This window comes from Dermacentor albipictus, chromosome 6, assembly GCF_038994185.2.
Source record: "Dermacentor albipictus isolate Rhodes 1998 colony chromosome 6, USDA_Dalb.pri_finalv2, whole genome shotgun sequence".
Classification (NCBI taxonomy): domain Eukaryota; kingdom Metazoa; phylum Arthropoda; class Arachnida; order Ixodida; family Ixodidae; genus Dermacentor; species Dermacentor albipictus.
In genome coordinates, this window is record NC_091826.1 from 70,568,787 (window position 1) to 70,586,884 (window position 18,098).

General features: G+C 50.9%; 1 protein-coding gene across 10 annotated transcripts in view; it reads right to left on the reverse strand.

Annotated features, from left to right (window-relative positions):
- LOC135910481 (myelin transcription factor 1-like) overlaps window positions 1-18,098 on the reverse strand; it is a 354,839-nt gene that overhangs the window by 46,660 nt on the left and 290,081 nt on the right. For all 10 annotated transcript variants that reach the window (XM_065442515.2, XM_065442514.2, XM_065442516.2 and 7 more), the window contains 8 exons: window positions 13,988-14,030; window positions 12,895-12,913; window positions 11,528-11,790; window positions 9,117-9,645; window positions 6,745-6,931; window positions 5,077-5,442; window positions 2,990-3,178; window positions 1,080-1,283 (listed from right to left, as the gene is read on the reverse strand). In XM_065442515.2, the coding sequence (XP_065298587.2) occupies window positions 1,080-1,283; window positions 2,990-3,178; window positions 5,077-5,442; window positions 6,745-6,931; window positions 9,117-9,645; window positions 11,528-11,790; window positions 12,895-12,913; window positions 13,988-14,030 (1,800 nt within the window). The remainder of the gene's footprint in view (window positions 1-1,079; window positions 1,284-2,989; window positions 3,179-5,076; window positions 5,443-6,744; window positions 6,932-9,116; window positions 9,646-11,527; window positions 11,791-12,894; window positions 12,914-13,987; window positions 14,031-18,098) is intronic.

Consider the following 18,098-nt stretch of genomic DNA (forward strand, 5'->3'; position numbering starts at 1 on the left):
GTTTTGTGTTTGCGTGGTACTAGATACGTTATACAGCGATAACGTATGCTAGGATCCTTGCGATTCCGTGTCGTATACTGCAAATTCAGCAGCTGCTGAGCAATCGACGCGGGCGCGGATGAACACGCATCGAGGAGCATTCGGCCTGTCTATTGGCTAAGGAGTCCTGCAGCTACCGCAGTGCTGCAAATGGCTTGTGAGACGGAGTGTACGCGAACGCCCACGCTAGACACGCATGGCGGGGGTGTGCGTATGGCAGCTTCCTGTGACAACATTGCGTGCGACGCTCTCTGGAGGAGTAGACGATGAAGGAGAAAAGTAGAGAGGTAAATCTGCTTTCTTAAATGTAATTTTGCCTTCATATTTATCCGCAAAACTGAATAACGGAGTAATCATTCGTTTCCATTTTTACAGTTTTCTACATACTATAGATTGTCGCCGCCGGCGACTGCTTTCCTCCGAGTAACAAAAATATCTCTCTGAAGACCGTGCTTTCGTGGGCTGCACGCTCTGGGAGCAATCACAACAAGCCAAAAAGTCGTCGCGGACGTTATGTTTTGGACATCGCGTATTCCGGTAATTATTACCATTAATAGAGACGTTTAGCTTGTACGCTATTCCGGTAAACGGGAGCGGTTTGGGCGGATTACCGGATGGTCGGGGCGTAAACGTGAGCGGTGAAGCCGCCTGGTGTTGTAGAGCTCAACCAGACAAACGCATAGCTAAAACTGCAGTAACTCACCATATCCTGCTTCGCCACTCGAGCAAATTTTTGGCAGCGGCGTAATTGTGAACACGATTACGCCACTGTCGAAAATTTACGCCAGCAGCTAAGCAGAATACAGTAATTAGCTCTGTGTTTGTGTGGTTGAGCTTTGCGCCACCAGCTGGCGCCACCGATCGGGCCGCTCACCTTGACGCCCCCGCTAAACCGGAATACCGCCCGCGCTTGCCCGGATACCGGACACGCTAAAGGTCTCTATTATCTGCGCGTCTGCCTGCAACCCCGCCATTCTGGGCCTCATTCCCCATCGTGGGTACGTGTCATGCTTCACCCCAATTCATCGTCACGTGCTCACCTTGAGCTTGGTCTCGAGCATGGCGTATCGGGCGGCCGGCGGCGGCGGCTCCGGGGCCACCTCGGCCATGGCGGCCGCGCCGAAGGGACCCGCGTACGCTCCGCCCGCCGCCGCCGCCGCCGCTGGGGGAGGGTACTCGCGATGCGCCGCCTGCAGGGCGCAGTCCGAGTAGCGCATCGGCTCCAGCTTGGGCTCCTGCTTCACCTGCACGAAGTGCACGCTTGCGTCACCCTCCACCCCTGCTCGTGATCGTGTCGTAGATCGCATCATTCTTTCGTTCACGCTCTCGCGGGAGAAGGCTCGTCACGTCCGGTGACGTCACGTCCGGTGATCTGGTGTTGTTACCTGGTGCGACGGCGCAGACGACGCAGATAACGAAAGCGAAGTAATCACAGACGGATATTGTTGCCTCGTTGTAGTCGTTGTAGTCGATGGCGCGGACAGGAAGGTAGGCTTAACTAAGCCTAAAACCAGAAGGCCGCACAAGCAAGCATGTAAGCATGTGACGTGTACCTGTTGTAACTTGATGACAGGACGGTACCACAGCGTAGTGGGGCGTAATAAATCATTACGGCGACAAAGTCACGGGCACAACGGCTCGGCTACAGTCCGTTAGAAAGCTACGGCTCTGCACAATGGACGGCAGTGCACAATCGGACGAGCCAATCCCAGCAGACGTGAGTAGAATTAACCGTGTATGCCGGCGCAGCAAGCAGGTTTGCACAAAGGCAAGCGCTTAAATTCAAACTCGACCTTATTTCATGTGTGCGCGCAATTTAAATTTCCGACAGGAGTTGATCTCACTTAGACTCAAAGCCATGAAGATAGAGAGAGAGAAAACAGATACTGTAGTAACAAGAGATCGCACGACGGTGCATGTATGCGTTTGCGCACACATGAAATAAGGATAACTTGGAAGTCCACCGCTAGTCTCTGTCCCACACTGTTTGCTGCGCTGCTACGCAGTGAAAAATGAAGCACCGACTTGCTCACCACGGTGAGCAGAACGCGATGTCCTAAATGGCCTAGCGAAACGAAACCAACGCGCGGGCGCTTAGGGCCGATTTACGCTCAAACCGCTCATCGCCGCAAGCCGCACCGCACACGTGCGGTCGTGCGAAAGATTGCACGTATCAAACACATGTGCACAAATTTCGGTTTACAAAGTGTAAGGTCCCTGTTTACGCTCGAGCTGCCCATCGCCGCAAGCCGCACCGCACGCTTGCGGTTGCGCGAAAAATTGCACGTATCCAGCACTCGTGCACAAATTACCATTTACACTGTGTGCACAGTGCATACCTTACACATTGTAAACCGAAGTTTGTGCACACGTGTTTGATACGTGCAATTTTACGCGCGACCGCACGCGTGCGGTGCGGCTTGCGGCGATGGGCGGCTCGAGCGTAAATCGGCCCTTAGTGGGTGGCAGACGCTGCGGCGCGTCTTAGGGCACATTCGCACCGGCGACTTGAGGAGGTCGCGCGACCAGTCGCAAATGGTCGCAAACGGTCGCCTTTCTCGAAAAGCGACCATTTTGGGCGAGTCGCTCTCTGCGCGATTTTTCAGTCGCGCGACCGTGGTCGCAAAACTGATAAACCAATCAGCGGCGTGCCGGAAGTGATCTTTCGTGTGTCTGCATCCGGCCTCCTCCGGCGTCGCGTTCAAATTCCGCGTAGATTCCGAGAGTTCTCGCTGAGAACGATAATCTCCGGGATTGCGACTTGCGGGTCGCGCTCGGCCGGGCTTGCCGGTGTGAACATCAGTCGCCTTCGGTCGCCTTTTGATTGCGAGTCGCAAATGGTCGCGCGACCTCCTCAAGTCGCCGGTGTGAATGTGTCCTTAGTGGGTGGCAGACGCTGCGGCGCGTCTTAGATGGGAGTGAGCCGAGGGGGCATCCCGGCCGCACTCACCTGCACGTGCGGCATTCCGCCGCCGAACATGTGCGGGGGTCCCGGCGACGCCAGCGGAGGTCCCCGGGGTGCGACGACGCCGGTGGGGGGACTGCGCGACGCTCGTCCGCTGGCGGCGCCACTGACTCCCGCGCCTCCGCCATTGCTGCTCGCTCGGCGGCAGCAGTCCTCACGGCTGACTTCCTCCACCTGGGACAACGAAGATGGCGCCACCGATTGCAAAAAAGGTTGCACATATATACATCGGCGGTCTCGTCCTTGTTATCTTGCAACTCAGTGCTCTATCTGTCTGCCCTTCGATACAAGTTTCTTGAAACCTCCTTTGCGGCGGTTTCCGAGATCTGTGGCGCCACGCCACAGATCTCGGAGGCCTGCGCTTACGAGCTGCGTGGCGCCAGGTAGGCGTTAGCGCGATGCAGTGTGCCAGGTGGCCGGGCAGAAAAATGCGCTCACGCCACACCGAACCGTCTTCGTTACACGTCTAGTGATTACTTACTGAAATTAGGACATTTGCGAACAAGTTAAGGCACAATAGTAGCAATACGAAAATGCCTTTTGTTGTGTAAAACACGTAGTTTGCGTTCGGTATGCGCAGATATGGGGGAACGTTTTCTCGCGTTTTGTGCCTTGCGACTCATTTGCACTGCAAATTTGCTCTAGGTAATTGAAATCTGCTTGTATTACACTTGAAGCTCACCATGGACTCGGTCGAGTGTAAGAATGCACAAGTTATCAAGCTTTGTGGTGCAGAGACAAGGAGAAAGAAGAACGAACAGGCAAAACAAACACAATAATCTGTTTTCGCCGACCTTCGACTGAGGAAGATTGCTGCGCTTCAATAACGCTCCTGCAGGCGATTCTTATAACAATGAATTGCTTGAGAAGTACACCTGCACCAAGTGCATTCGAACAGATGGTGAGTGTTATCCCAAGAAGCGCCGAGTGTTATTGAACAGCAGCGGCCACTTCTGCGAGGGGCAGCGTGACCCTTTCAGTTTTTGCAGCCAAAGAACGGTATCGAGTGTTGAGGGTCCTACAATACAGGAGGGCGTCTGTTTTCTCATTTCAGTTTGAATGACCTTGTGCAAATCCAGTGCCACGTGGGAGCGGGCGCTATGGGAAACATTTTGTATGCAGTTAGCCATCAAGCATCGTTCGGTGTTCTTCAAAGCCTTGCGAGACGGGCGAACATGTTTGGGCAAGGCGAGAGATTGTGTCTATCGCTAGGCCGTGGGTGACCACAGCAGCTAGGCGAAGACGACAGCGATAGCAACAACGATAGCACATATGCGACAGAAACAGGGCTATTTCTTGTACGCCGGCGAAAAAACGTTACAATCTGCTACATTAAGACATTGGCCGATCATGGAGGTGGCTTAGCATCTAGGTACCGCTAGCTTTTTTTAAATCTTTATTTTCGTGCCAAAACCACTTTCTGATTATGAGGCACGCCGTAGTGGGGGACTCCGGAAATTTCGACCACCTGGGGTTCTTTAACGTGCACCTAAATCTAAGTATACGGGTGTTCTCGCATTTCGCCCCCATCGAAATGCGGCCGCCGTGGCCGGTATTCGATCCCGCGACCTTGTGCTCAGCAGCCTAACACCATAGCCACTGCGCAACCTCGGCGGGTTATCCGCTAGCTCTTACGGGGAAAGGAGTGGGGGTACTTGTGCGCCCACCTTGGAGGCGGTAAACCACAACGCAGCTCGAAGCGCCCCAAACACGCGTCTAAACGCATTATAGCTGCCACGAGGGAAGGATGGGAGAAATTGGCGCGCTCGCACTTTTAATAAGCGACTCGTTGCTATGAGACGCAACGCACGCGAAAGACAGCGGTAAGATTTTGCTATCCCTCACGCGACCGATTCCCGAGTCTGCGATCGAATGGAAAATGGGCTCGTGTTTCGAGAACTATAGCTATTTGGCATTGGCACGAGGAGACGTGCGTGCATGTGACTGTGGCGTAACGGTTGGAACATCCGGCCGTACTTTAGTGCAAGACCTACCGCAAAAACGTCTGAATGAATGTGAATGAACATGTGCTTCGCACTGAAACAAGGCGGAAGCGGCGTCGACCAGCTCACCTTGAACCGCTGTTGGTCGACGACGACGGAGTGTATGGAGGCGCACTCCTCCTCGATCTTGAGCAGGCTGCCGACGTCGTAGGCCTCGCCCGGCCGACCGGTGCGCGTCGGCGGCGCCGCGTCGGGCCTCGCGACGGCCGCCGGTGCGCCGTACGGCGGCGCCCCGGAGGAGGACGGCCCCATGGCGCCGAAGGCACCGGGCCCGGAGGGGCTCGAGCACGAGGACTGCGACGAGCCGACTGTGGCCGCGGTGCTCGCCACGTCCGGTGTGCCCGGAAAGTGGGTCGACGACGACGAGGAGACCGACGACGAAGAGGAGGAGGAGGAGAGCGACGGCGGCGCTGGCGTCGAGGACGCGAACGCCATCTGGTGGAGGCGGGGAAAAGAGCAGCAAGGCGGAATTGCACGGACCTGTAAGGCACACTGATGAGTCAAGCTAAAACTGCATTAGGAAAATTACGTTTCTGCAGTGGGCGGCAACACAGCCGCTGTTACGGTGAGAGAAGGTTCGTTGAGCCAGGAGAGAGAGACGGCAGAACGAAAGACGGGTGGAGGGGCGGCCCTCACGTTTCCGCCTCACCTCGTTCTGACATCGTGGATTTTAATAGGAACTAAATTTTGCTTAAATCATGAGGTTTTACGTGCTAAAACCACTTTCTGATTATGAGGCACCCCGTAGTGGAGGACTCCGGAAATTTCGACCACCCGGGGATCTTTAACGTGCACCTAAATCTAAGTACACGGGTGTTTTCGCATTTCGCCCCCATCGAAATGCAGCCGCCATGGCCGGGATTCGATCCCGCGCCTTCGTGCTTTAATAGGAACTACACAGGTCTACTGTTTACCAGCAAGACTACACGACATGATCAAGGGAACATAGATTGAACGTAGGCTGTTTCGGCAACGTGTCTTGTGCAGGAGCGGATCGAATACAAGACACGATGCGGACATCCACGACGTCTCACTGACGTGGCGGCAGTGAGGTTTGGTCGCAGAACGCATGAAACAGCGAAGTTCGGCTTTTTTTTGTTTCTCCACTAGTAACCGACATTTTTCTGGCATTGACAAAAAAAAAAGGACTTTTGAGAGGATGCGTTACTATTGCCTTAAAAGAGATAGTAAAGAGAAAAATTATTTGTTCTGTATCAGTAAATTACCCGTCCGCGATTAAAAAAAGAAGAAAAGAAACGCCACTCGTATCACGATAAGATGCGTAATAACAATAGACGAGTGGCAACGCCTCCTTGAAGTTCAGGCCCCATCAGCTTGCTCTGACGTCGTGGATTTTGACAACGCTTTCTAAGGCCTAGTTAATTTTTTAGCGGCAAATCGTGCTAAAGAGGTGCCAATGATCGAACATGGCGAATTTCGGGAACTTTTGCTGAGTCAACGCGGCCTAAACACGAAGACATACTTTTGAATCAGTGACGTCACAGAGACGTCTCGGAGTTGGTGATTAGGCGTGAAATTCAAAAAGTGAAACTTTTACCTTAACTTCCGCTTCTAATAATCAACCTATCATTTAGAAATTACCGATCACAGACTTTCAAACAACATTATCCGTCTGAACTGATTTGGCGTTTTGCTTTAGTGTCTCTTTCACTGATTCAATGTCGCCCTCTAGTGTGTCTTTAGCAATTCAGAAGCGTTCCTCCGAGGGTCACGTACCTGGCCGGCTTCGGGCGTGGAAACCCTAGCGCCTCGCTCCGCGTGGTGGTTGTCTTCGTCGGCGGCGTCCTTGGCAGCGTCCCGGTGGCGACCTGATGCCGCAATGGGCGGTGTCAGGCCGTCGCTGGTGCTGCTGTCGGCTCGGCTCATCTCCGTGTCCATAGACTCTTCGTGTTCTCTCGCCACCCTGTTCACAAAGGGAGAGAGAGAAGGCGGGAGAGAGAGATCAGCGGTGCCTTTTTTTTAATCAGGGGTCTTTTAGCGCGTGCATCCACAGATGTCTTTCGAGGGACTCGATCTGTTCAAAAAGGGTAGTCTTATGGCTGGCGCCAAGCTGATGTTACGCATAAAAAAAAGAGTGGACCAGAAGTCTTGCCTCATTGAACACGGTTGCCGTAAAAAACGTGAAACGCCCTAACATAATGCCCGACGGCAGCCTTTAAGGGTTAAATAAATTATGATAATGATGAACATAGTTCTAGGTCGGAGAGATTCATGCGCGGGAGAATCATGAACTTCCGTAACCCATTAATGAAGTGAGCTAAACAGCACAACTGAACGAAGACAAAAAAAATGGCTATGGCTTAGCTAAGGTTAAGCCCAAGATGCGAAGCATACTAGCCTTTATTTTAGTTGTTGAACCACTGTTTAGCCTGGTGAACTGCTGTTGCTTGGCTATATTTGGTTCGGCTAGACGAAGAAACAACTCATGCGTTACTCTGCTTCGCCTTCAAGAGTGGAACGCGACAGCGTTCCCGTCGACCCGCCAAGGGGTGTAAGACACTGGGCTACGGCGCAGCGACTACGCGCCCCGCATTGGACGCGGTGAGCGTCGAGCAACGCAGCGTTCGGCGCGGCAACGAAATGTGCGCCTGAGCAAGAGACGCACGCCTGAGAAAGAGCTCGTTTCTAAGGCAACACCGCATTCACTAGAGGCGCTTTTGTACCGTTTTGTAGCATTGTACTCGTGGCTCAGTGGTAGCGTCTCCGTCTCACACTCCGGAGACCCTGGTTCGATTCCCACCCAGCCCATCTTGCAAGAGTTTGAGCCAAAGCCACCTAGAAAATCAGCACGCCGCAACCTTCGCTTCTCATTCCAACGAGCAGCTCTCTCCAGGAGGCATCTCACCTCGTGAGTGTCTAGCAGACGCAAGCGCAGCTGCTTATATAGCGCCGCGACGCCGCGAGCGACGGCGCGAGTTGGAGCCCCGTTTCTCTTCTGTCGTGACGTCACGGTGTCACGTGGTATTGAAGGCGACACCGCCGCGCCTGAGGAGCTGGGTTGAGCGCTCGTAATATGCTTCGCATAAAAGCAAATGCGCTCGGCAAGTGCTTGAAATGTTAACGTGCTCGCTTGCGGAAACGCATAAATTCTGTTAATGTTCTCGTTACAACAGCAACAGTTACGGTAGCATCTGTGCCACTGGTTATGGGGAGAAGCTCGCTACCTGAAGCGGGCTTCTCCTCATCGTGTCCATCGTTGTGGAGAAGCCAGAGACGACGAACACGTTTCAATGGGCTGTGCAAGCAGAGACAGCTTAGAAGCCATGCAGGCTGGTGCATCTAACAATGACGGGTAGAACCGCCATTCAGCAACTCGCCATCGCTTATCCGAGGTTGTAAAACACAGCTTTAGACTCCTAAGCAGACAACACTGGCGGCACAGTTCGTTTTGCAAACTCTTACTAGCCGAGTAGTAAATAGACTTTAGCATTCCGCTAGCGCTTTTCCGCTACCCCAACTATTTCGGCAACCTCACAGGTTTCAATTTGCTGGCTAAGGCACAACGCTCATGGACACGGTGTTTCTTAGCTTAGGCTACCGCGCGCATAGCTGTCGAATGGCGGAGATGGCATGGGGGTAACGACAGAACCCGAAAGCAGCTGGGTCCAATTGTCTAAAGACGTCACAGTTCGAGCTCTTCGATCATACCACTTCCGGAAGTCTGCTTTGAACTCGTGTGGCCTGTTTATCTTAAGTTAATTGACTGACCAGCGAGTTAACTCACCAGTAAACAACAAGACGAAACTTCTCTGCGATGTGTTATCTCCTGCCATTTGAAAAAAGTGCTCCAAACCACAAATACCACCTAAAGTGTTGCTGGTAATAAATTGTCTGTTTGATTTTGCTTAATATGCGTTAGTGCTTAATTTTTTTCTGCTGTATTGGTGCGGAAGGTTGTGTTTTATGGTAAATTTTGTTGTTTGTAGGTGACACGACGATCATCCCCCCCGCCCGTCTTCCCCGCGCTCTTCACCAATTATCGTGTCCCGATTTCGAAACATCGGACCCATGAGAAATTTCGCAAATGGTACAATCTGAGATCTTTGCGGCACGCCGCGTCACCGTGTGCGTCCCGTTGCGCGACCGACCTTGGCGTCGACGCGGCCGGCTGGTCGGGGCTCGAGTCCGGCGGCGACAGGGGCGAGCGCATGGGCGATCCCCCGGGCACGCTTCCGTTGGAGGAGGACGAGGCGCTCAGCGTGACCACGTCCTTCCACGAATTGGCCACGGACTCGCTGGTGGCCCGGTGGTGCTGGTCGCCGGGCGACCCCTTGCTGTCGCTCTTCTTGTCGAACAGGTTCTCGAACATGGGCTGCACGTCGCCGCACGGCGGCTCCTCGTCCGCCTGCGCCAGCAGCCCGCCCGTCAGACTGCGCAGCGCCGCCTCGGCCTCCAAGATGCGCCGAACGTCTTCGTCTTCGGCTGCGGCTCCTCCTCCGGCTCCGGCTGCTGGCTGTGCTGGCTGCGCCTGTCCGCCGCCGGCGCTGCTGCTGACGTTGCTCGAGGAGCTGACGGCGCCGCACCCGGTTCCGGTTCCGTTGGCGCTTCCGCCTGCTGCACCGCCGCTGGCGCCACTTCCGTCCGCGCAGACCGTGGAGGAAGTGACGACGTTGGAACCTGGGGAAAGGGAAGAAGTCGGGGAAGCGATGAAGAATGGACCAAGAGGTTAAGGACAATGGGGAACTACTAGGGAGAGCGATCCCACAGCGATGCAGGGGAAAAGCGAGCTATATATATATATAGAAGAGAACATATAGTTTCAAAAGAAAACACGCAAACGTGCAAATAATGTTCGGAATGAGTACTTAACAAAGAACATACAGGAACTGAGAAACGCTGCATCTCAGGAGTAGAACAACGAAACGAAGTCGCAGCGTTCAGTTCTTCGCCACTTTTTTGTTTGTTCGTTTGAAGGCTTAGCTTCCTGCTTAACGTATGCGACGGCGGTGGTTGCGGCGGTTATGTAGGCGGTGATATTAGCTTGCGCATTGTTAGCTTGGCAGTCAGGGCGAGCACTTGCTCTGCCCGGATGCCGCTTTGCGGAACACGAAACGCTCTAGCACTCTTCCCCCGAGCTTTGTGTTACGCAACAATGTAGGAAATACCCGAGACTTTCTTTCGTTCGAGTACTATTCGCAGTCCTCCCCCGAAGCTTAGATCTTGCGCGAACGCATGGTAAAGTCTTGTCTCAAGTTCTTCAAATGCTTTTCTGCGTTGAAGCATCGGCAGTACAAGATACAGTACCACGCGCCGCCTAATTCATAGCATTCCACGTGGACCCCAGTCTTAAATGCCAGAGCTGGAGTGTATGCAGAGTCTGTCTTGATTCCATCCAACAGGACGTGATGCGCCATTCTGCATAACATAAGCGACCAGCCACATTTCAATCCTCCGTTCACCAACATCACTCGCGGCATTGGTATAGGCAAAGGGACAAACATTGCATTTTAATACGACCACGTCACTTCGGAGGATCTTTCGAGAGAAAAGCAATACACAAGAAAGAAGCGTCGAAACGCACGTCAAAACCCGAATTCGAGAGAACAGTAGCGGTCACGCTGTTTCACTTCCGCCAAGGAAATAGTACAACTCAACACCCTGCGTAGATGTTTTCGCATTTTGGAGTAAAGCTCTGACAGTCTACTCCTTTACCTTTTGTACAATTTGCTGTCAACAATTGCTGGCGGTGCCAGAAAACCAACCTCTTTCAACCCAGTGTGATAGCAGAGTGGGAGCTACGAATGGGCGTTCAAGTGCTCGAGACTACGTCGCCAGGCGCCACGAAGCCGCTGCGGCGCTTTGCCGGATGTTCACTCCGCTACGGGAGACTGCGCAGGAACGTGGCGAAGCGGTATGTCGACCTATACCGCAATTCCTGCCATTTCCTCGTTGCGCCCGGTTTAATTTCGGCTAGTTAAAGCCACAAGTGTTGCAGAACGTGATGTCATGAAGGTACGACGAAAGTGCCGTCACACATACAGTGCAGAAAAAAAAGAGAAATGTTAGAAAGACGGAACGACGAAATATACTTCTATGAACATTTTCGAGATACAAGATTATTACACCTGTTGAAGCTTTCACAAGTTACTCGGCAAATGTTGCTCAACGTGGCGAGCAGCAAAGAAGTGTAGACGTCGCCATCTACTCCTTTCAGGTTGACTGTGCTTCTTTGCTTACAAGCATGCAGCTTATCAATAACTTTACCATCTCATCGCTCCGGCTACCTTATCTGGCCCCAACATCGATTTCTCTCCTTTGGTATCCGCTGCGTCACTTTTGTGTCACCTTTTATCGGTTCTGAGCGATACGTTGGCCCGTTCCAACCCCAACTCCTCATCTTAAAACGAGAGGTCCCGTCTATCATCTATTAACATCTGATGAACCTCAGTGCTGTATTTATTTCTCTACCTCCATCGCTGCGTTCTGTAGTGGACCGCTGCCATAGTTTCAAATTCCAGTCTTTCAGCTCAATATATAAGGAAATGCAAGAGGCACCTACCGGGTTCGTCGGGTGGTGGTACTGTCCTGGAGACCGGCGGGCTGGGCGCGTGTGGTGGTGGTTGCTGGGCCGCCGCCGGCGCAGTGGGGTTAGCGCCGGTGCCGGTAGGGGTGCAGGCGGCGGCGGGAGCGTTGGGTCCCGGCGGTGGTTCGGCCTTCAGCCGCGAGAGGGCGGCCTCATCGTCGCAGCGCCGCGCAGCGCTCCGCTTGGCGCCAGCAGCAGCAGCTGCGGTGGCGCCCTCGTCGTACTCGGCCCTGCGCTTTCTGCGCGCATGCGCACAACGCGGAATCAGTAACGCGCACGGCGTCACGCGACGAACTCAATTACACTAGACAGCTACATACTCGGTGAACCGAATTCAGTAGAAGCTCGACGCTCGAAACCGCACTGCATCTGCCCTCTGTACCTCCTCGCTCCAAAAGATACCCTCCCCAAGTGCAATGCGCACGCGCATTGCACTAAACGGACGCGCTGACGCACGGCAGCGCTACGCCTGAATGCGCATCATGTGGCTGCGGCCTTACAACATATGGCTGCTGCCTTACAACATATGGCTGCTGCCTTACAACATATGGCTGCTGCCTTACAACATGTTCCAGGAAACGCTATTGTTTGCCACTCATTATTGCTTTCCAACGATGCGTTTTGCTGGCCAGGTTACGAAAGGGCTGAATGTGTTCTCTGTGCGATCTACTCAAAACAATTGACTTCGTCCCGACGCTTCGTAAGTTGTCTTTAGGTGGCCTAAAAGCCGTAGAAATAACATTACAGACTTATCTAAATCAGACGAGTAAAACAATAAAAGTAAGAAATAGCTGCCAAGGTTGTCAAGAATATCGTAACTAGGGTTGTGTTGCAATTCTGGCCAGCACGGGAGACTGTCTATACCTTAACAGCTAAAGAGACAGCCACGAGCACCAGGGATAGTACGTATCTGGGACAGGTCCCTGCGACCTGACGCCATCCCGCGTCGACAAGAAAGAAAAACATGTTATCGCTCTATTCAAATTTTTTTCTCTTTTTCGTGTGCGAACTTATAAAAAAAACACATAGTATAGCTTACATTGAGTGCACGAGATGTGACTACGTTTTCTTGTGCGCAGGCAACTTTCCCGCCGAGTTTGCAAGCCATCTGCTGAAACGCCATCTTGTTTGCACAGCAAAGTAAGCCTGCTTGAGTTTGAACTTGGATGCTGTCTTTGCAAAGCTGTCTTTTTTATTTTTATTGCTGGCTTCGTCAGAACTGGAATGATACTTAATATGGCCGCTGTCGGCTTAGCTGCGTATTTAGCCGTCTATACTGCGAGTATCGGAGCACAGTCCAGATTGTTTTTCGAGGAACGTGTGCACAATTTAAGGTTACTCACCTGCTTGTCTCTTGAGCCGCTGTTTCCGAAGGGATTGCAAAACAAGAGGACAGGGATCGGAAGAGGTTTTTAAAAACTTGATTAGGTGAGGTTGTCAACGTATATAGCACCGGAGGGGGGGGAGGGTTATTCTGTAAGTGTCCACCTAGTGGGCATGTCCATTTCGTCTGCTACTGATGTTCTGATTGGCTGGGCTGGGGTAAGCGCCGGAAGAAGACAATCAGCGAACCAGAAGAAGACCAGCCAATCAGTACTTTAGCAGCAGACGAAATGAACATGTACACTAGGTGGACACTTGCATAACACCCCTACCTCCTTCTGCAGTAATACATAAACAGAGACAAAATATATCAGTCGCATGCAGAACACTACACATGCGATTCACAATTCAAGCCTAATAGGGGTGTATAGATAGCGATTTCCGAAACGAAATCAAATACGAATCGTGTCAGAAATGAATCGAATCAAATGTCGGACACTTTTCGAATAGGTTTCGAATAATGAGCGGCCGTTTTCACCATTAATATACAATGATCTTGGCATCCCCGTGTGTTGTGCACAACGTTAGCAAGTTGCTGTCATTAGAGTGCACGTTATGACGCATTTTTCGTTAAAAGCATCAATGAAGAATTATGAGTGGATTAGCAGTTTAGTTACATACTCAGGACTCATTGGCGAGTGGGAATTATGGCGGTTCCAAGTCGAATCAACTTAGCGACTTAACGCACTCCCCTCCGTATAATCTCGTGCCTCAAGTTGATGCCGCCGCCACCGGTATTAAATTTGTTGCACTTTTATCCAAGCTTTATGCTTGACTGCGCATGGTTGGCGATTTAAAATATTCGAAAACGGGTCAAGAAATATTCGTATTGTCGAAATTAGAAGGTAACAGCGCTAAAAAATAGGGCCAAGACGAGAGTAGTTTTGGTTATTTTTGCTCTTCGGTCGTCGAATTGCCCCGTTGGCTTCGCAGACAAAATAGAATCGCGCTATTTCGAGCCGAATAGGTCAATGCTCGATTCGTTGTTCAGAAATTTCGATTATTCGCACACCCCTAATCGCAATCGCTTAGTGGGAGTTCGCCGAAACTTACCGGGTGGTCCTTTACTTCGCGAGACTTTCCGCAACTCCTCAGCCTGAAAAAGACGAAAAAAAAAACATGGAAGGAGGGCTTGCGTAAATTAAATTGTGGGCACAATGTAGGGAGAACATCTGAAATGACACCACAGGCTGTCATGAGACGACAGTCTTTATGATAGGGTGCCTGTTCCACGAATAGTGTGGAAGAAATTCGTACTCCGTGACAATCTGTCACTGCAGTCGGCAATGTGTATAGCGTTGATTATCATCATTGCAAAGGTTGCATCATGTGGCTCTTTTGCACAGGAACCGTTGCTTAGAGATGTGACGTCATATGCGGAGTACATCCTGTTCTGAATGTGGCGAAACATGTATGTATGTATGTATGTATGTATGTATGTATGTATGTATGTATGTATGTATGTATGTATGTATGTATGTATGTATGTATGTATGTATGTATGTATGTATGTATGTATGTATGTATGTATGTATGTATGTATGTATGTATGTATGTATGTATGTATGTATGAAGTTGAGAGTATGACGGAAGCCCGTCTGGTCGGGATGATACATACTTAAAAGGAAGAGGTCTGGACACCGACCAAAAATGGTTTAAAAGAGTTATTTACGTTTCGGCTCCCCCACGGGAGCCGAAACGTAAATAACTCTTTTAAACCATTTTTGGTCGGTGTCCAGACCTCTTCCTTTTAAGTATGTATGTATGTATGTATGTATGTATGTATGTATGTATGTATGTATGTATGTATGTATGTATGTATGTATGTATGTATGTATGTATGTATGTATGTATGTATGTATGTATGTATGTATGTATGTATGTATGTATGTATGTATGTATGTATGTATGTATGTATGTATGTATGTATGTATGTATGTATGTATGTATGTATGTATGTATGTATGTATGTATGTATGTATGTATGTATGTATGTATGTATGTATGTATGTGTACTAGGCGTTCGTGATTGTGATTTACGAGCGTACGAAGGAAATATGAACCTGAGAATGAAGGCAAATCGTAGCCAAATACCAAAGCGCTATGACCGAAAGTAAGAGAAAGAAAATCTCGTGCAGAAAAGAAGTTCCGGGGTGTGCTTTGGAAGCGAGGCAGTGCTGGCAATCTTTAACTGATTAACCTCTATTTTATTTTCGATAGCTTTGGAACTCTCCACTATGTAAATTTACACTGCTTGTGTACAGTCAAAATGGACCGGTTCCTTCGTGGTTATACGTATATGGCGACGAACAGATATTCTGGCAAAATATGCGTTGTCGACATTCGCGGTCCTTTTTTTGAAGCATTAGATAACCTTCGTAATCGCGTGAGACATCTTCAGCTGTCTGGTCAGTCTTGCAGATTCAAAAATGAGTGCAGCAGATCAGGACTCTGCAGTAAGAGCCAATCTAAAAGCCTTAATCTCCAACAGGTGACACATTATGCGTAGTTCCCTCGCTAAGCTTATTAGGCACCCTTCTGTCACACGGCCAGGCCAAATCAGTTGTGGGATAAGTATAAGGACGGCCACTCTGTTGCCTATGTGGATGCGGCTGCGCAGGGTAAGCGAAAATACGTTGTGAGCGTATAGTGACCAAGAGCGGCCGCATTTTAAACGCGGCCACAGTCGAGGCCTTCTCCGCCCTTGAGGCGGAGGAGACTGCGATCGCCCTAGCCGTCACGAATGACTTCGTTCACACAATCATGAGCGATTCAAGAGGCGCGATCTTAAATTACAGTAAAGGCACTGTTAACAAAACTACGCAGCAAGTCTTAAACAACTATTACCACACTTTCTATGAAGCGGACAGACTTATCAATCTACTATGAGTCCCCGCCGACTCCAGAAATCCTGGGAACGAGGAAGCGCACCGCATCGCCCGAGGGTTAACAAGCCGGGAGGTGCACCACTCCGACTCGGATTCTCCGGGTGCGGCGGTGACCGCACATAACGAAATCGCAAACTTTTATAAAGAAACGAGGCGCACTTATTCGGCGCCTCATCGGGACTTTACCAGAGCGCAGGCCACCGTACCTTCGCCAGCTTCAGACAGACTCTTTTCTCAGCCCACACAGATTGGCGATTATGACCAATGGGGAATTTAACCCCACATGTTGAAATTGTAACCTGTACGAATTGGCAACACACGACCACATACTCTGGAGATGTAGGGGTTCACCTCCCCCCCAAAACGCTCTTGCCAGCCCCCTCTAAACTTACCTGGGAGGCCTTACTTAGGACTACCACCGAGCTCGGGGAACAAGTGGAAATTGTCACTTGGGACGAAGGAGTCGCCCCCAACAGGGGCCGCTCTGAGATCCCGCCATGATTTTTTTTAATAAACACGTTGTCACCTTCCATCCCTAAACGCACTATGACACATCGTGCCCTCACTGCAACGTATACTATAGTGGGCTGCAGTTTCGCGAAGAGACGTGACACCTACGTTTGCGCGGTCTTGCCACGTGCTCTCAGTACTTCGAAGGCGCAATCGTTGCTGCCAGCTCGTTTGATACGCACTACCGCTGAGGTCTGACACACCTCATTATCATCATAGTCATACCAGTGAGCGACAACAGGTTGAACCCTTCGAGTGCTTTATGTTCCGAAACCTGATTTGGCCTACAGGCCTACAAGAACGTGAACACTTACGAACAGTGGTGTCATCCGCGAAGGGAGAAGTAAGCTAACGGACTCTCGAAAGAAATTGGTGACGTCACATGCGGCATGTGGCTCTCGCCAGCGCTTGCTCGTAGAGGGCGCGGGAGTCAGCCAGCTCTCGTCAGCACTCCATGCACTGGACACCGGATTTGGCCGGAATCGCTACGGTCCTTGGCACAGCGAAGAACGAACACGGACTGAGGAAGAAGGGGACAACGCGACAGTCGTTGTCGCCTGCTGTGTTGTTGCCGCCTTGACAGGTTTGAGAGGGCGTTTGGAAACCGGCATGATTAAAGACATCTGCCGGGGGCTAGCTAGAAGGCTTCCGCACTGACCACGTCTAATGCGTCAAAGTCATTTTTTTTTATTCTTCGCACGAGGCGTGTGAGTGACAGGTCAAGACCTTTAGCATGGCTCTGCAGCGACATGGGCTCAAAACGCAGCTCCATTGCGAAGGTGCGAGGACAGTGCCCTTCGGGTGTGACGTCAAAGTGTCCGATACAGTGCCGCGTAGGACATGTCTCCGCTGCCAACAATAGGCATTGCCAAGGGCCAAACTTGTGATACTGAAACTTATGGTGGTTAGGCTTAAGGTTCATTTGAAATTACAAACGGTATGCAAGCACAAGAAACGAGTGATGCTCAGAAAAAAAGGCCTCGAAAAATAGACTAAGGGTTCCGTCACTTAAGTCTCCCTATATAACAATATGCCTAAATAACATCTCCGAATTGCCAATTGGCTTCTTATGATATGACTAATAAAAAATCAGGCCCCTCGGTTAATTGCCTTCCTTCTCGTTTATTACATAACGAGGGCCTCGAATCCGGCAACATTGATGCCTTCACGTAGCATGTGTGGGTTTATTGACCAGTCGTCTTCACCCAAAATGATTCTCGTGACGTTCTCGTGACGCCTGCGGCAGAAAGGACGTTCCACGTCGGCCGCCAAGGTCTGTGAGTGGTGGCGCTGGCTAACACTCCCAGGGTTCTACTAGGAAAACATAAATACCCAAGAAAGTAGATAGGGGAAACGGTGCCGCGGTAGCTCAATTGGCAGAGCATCGCACGCGAAATGCGAAGGTTGTGGGTTCGGTCCCCACCTGCGGCAAGCTGTTTTCTCATCCACTTTCACTTCCATTAAATTATCGTTTCTTTTTTCATTTATTAAGCACAAGTAATTTCCCCTATGCTGTCCTTGGTGTCGGTGTTTGTTGGCTTCTTATGATATCTCCGAATTAAGGAACTCCCCTGTTGTAATCTCTCTAGATAACAAACAGGGCCAGATAACTAAAAAAGACTGTGGTGTAATTCCCATAAGGCGAGTTTCTTGCCTTGCAATATGTTCTCCGACAAGTACCAATGATTTCAATGATTTTTCAGCACCGACGCGATTCATAAAAAGGTTAGCCCTTGGCGTGTTGGGCAAAAAACAAGGGCAGCGAT